General features: G+C 40.7%; 1 protein-coding gene across 1 annotated transcript; it reads right to left on the bottom strand.

Moving 5' to 3' along the window:
- Window positions 1-6: 6 nt before the first annotated feature.
- Window positions 7-2,018, bottom strand: LOC121308119 (probable ATP-dependent RNA helicase DHX40). Its single transcript, XM_041240405.1, has 4 exons — window positions 1,901-2,018; window positions 1,739-1,808; window positions 466-694; window positions 7-174 (listed from the first exon to the last, which is right to left on the bottom strand). The coding sequence occupies exons 2-4, from the start codon at window positions 1,781-1,783 to the stop codon at window positions 47-49; spliced, it is 402 nt and encodes a 133-aa protein (XP_041096339.1). The 5' UTR covers window positions 1,784-1,808; window positions 1,901-2,018; the 3' UTR covers window positions 7-46.
- Between the last annotated feature and the right edge of the window lie 56 nt (window positions 2,019-2,074).

The raw sequence follows: 2,074 nt of genomic DNA on the forward strand, positions 1-2,074 counted from the left end.
CTTGCTTCCTCAGATGGACACCCCCCTGTGCTTCTCGTTTCCTTCTTCACTGCACTTTCCCCTGCTTCCCTTCCCTCTCCTGCTTTCTCTGCAGGTAGCGCGCCCGAGCGTCGCACACAGAGCTCTCATCGTTCCTCTTCTCCAGTTTCTTCAGAGCCTCCCCCTGTGCTTCTGCTGTAAATTACATGGAGATTGGCCGTCATGCTAAGAACTGGCATTATTTTCACCCCCCCAGTGAATACTTTATGAACAACGGAAAGCAGGAGGTTTTATTATTCCTGCTATTCATTAAACCCCCTTTACATTCTGCTACCAACCGAAAAGCTTTGAAGAATCATCTTTTCTGTTCTCCATAAACCTGTGCTGCATTGCATGGAGCATGATGACCATTTAACAGTAATTAGGTGGTCCGCCTGATTACATAAGATGGATCAACCTTTGTTTAACCTTTGTGAGTGGTCTCACCTTTTTGTCTTTTGGCCGTTTCTTTAATTTCCCACTTTGCCACATCCTCCTCTGTCACCTCCTCCCTCGCCACACTGCTCAGCTCGTACACATCAATCTCGTGTAACTTTGGCAGCAAGTCCTTGACCCATTCGTAGAGGATAGGGCACACTGTTCTCACGTATATCTTGGAGGTTACCAGCACATCATGGAAGATAATCCAGTCCATCTGGGATTCCTGCTCAAACAACTGGAAAATGACACTGTGTTATTTCATGATTATATAACTAAGGTAACTCACGCCAAGGCAATGTTGACAATAAATTCCCTTTATTGGTCCTTTCACTAACATTTCATAATTACTTGATGTTTCAGTCAGATAGCGATCTAACAAGTTAGCACTGTATTTCTGTAAAGTTCGCTAGCAATAGATGAGCTTGGATGAGCTACTGTCTAATGGAAAAGGGTGCTTTTTACAGGATTCAGGTATAGCAACTTCACTTTAACATGTAAGCTTCAAGCTCTCTAAGCAACCACAAGCAAAATAAGCACCTTCCCAGGTATTGCTATAAGACAACAACTGTTTGATGACTACATAGTAATATTAACTGTAATTCCCCACATCCTAGTAACATGGTGGGCTTGGTAAAGTCTAATGGCTGGGTCACCCACAAAGCAAAGTTAAAGTTGTGATAACCCTGTGCTCCTCAAAGTAAACAAAACCATTGTAAACCTGTCATGGATCTTGCAAATGATCCCCTTCAAGGTGACCCTTAACCTTTAACCCTCAAAATACCCTGGTTTACACTAATGTCATCATCCAGTATCCTGTTTTATAGAAAATTGGATCGTAACTTTTACAGTTGGCTCTTTCCAACTGAAACAAACGGGGCAACTACTAGTAGTCAGATGATTAACTTCTTTGGGAGCCGTACTGGAGCACACGGTACTGGATACTGCTTTGGTTAGGATTTCTGAAGCATAAAGGTTAAGTTTTGTACATCTTTGGGTTAATGAATGACAGTAGTAAGGATATAAAATCCTCATGTCAACAGAAAATGCAGTCCTACATTGTAATCCCATGCAATGTTGCTTTTAAAAGCACTTATTTGTTATTTTGCTCCTGAACTGATATCTCCGTCTCCCGCAATTAAAAATATAGAAATCTGAAGGTCATTGTTGGTTAAGATGTACTGAACGACAATAGGCAAGATAACCCTGTTATGGTTAAAATGATTAGGCGATTGACTTCTTCCTATAACTTGCACAAGTTTTTTTAATACATTCCACTTACTGCTGAGGATGGATGAATGTGAACTATAGATCCATGCCCGTCCATTGTACAAAACGTTCTCCCGACAGATCTGTAAAAACACAACAAGCACTTGAGGAGGACTTGTTCCTGATGCACAGCTACATGAATTGCTTGATACGATGAAACAGATGCTTCCCCTACCTTCTAGCAACATTGCCGAAATATCCCAAACACAGACAGTGTCTAAGCAGTTTGTTTTGAGAGCCTTCAAACTTTTCAACTGGGAAATCACTCAGCTAAAAGAGAATAAGAAGTGTTAAAAAATTTTCTTGTGTATTTAAAAAAAATCTGCATTTGTCATATAGTTAAATAGTC

The sequence above is a fragment of the Polyodon spathula genome, unplaced genomic scaffold (assembly GCF_017654505.1).
Source record: "Polyodon spathula isolate WHYD16114869_AA unplaced genomic scaffold, ASM1765450v1 scaffolds_354, whole genome shotgun sequence".
Classification (NCBI taxonomy): domain Eukaryota; kingdom Metazoa; phylum Chordata; class Actinopteri; order Acipenseriformes; family Polyodontidae; genus Polyodon; species Polyodon spathula.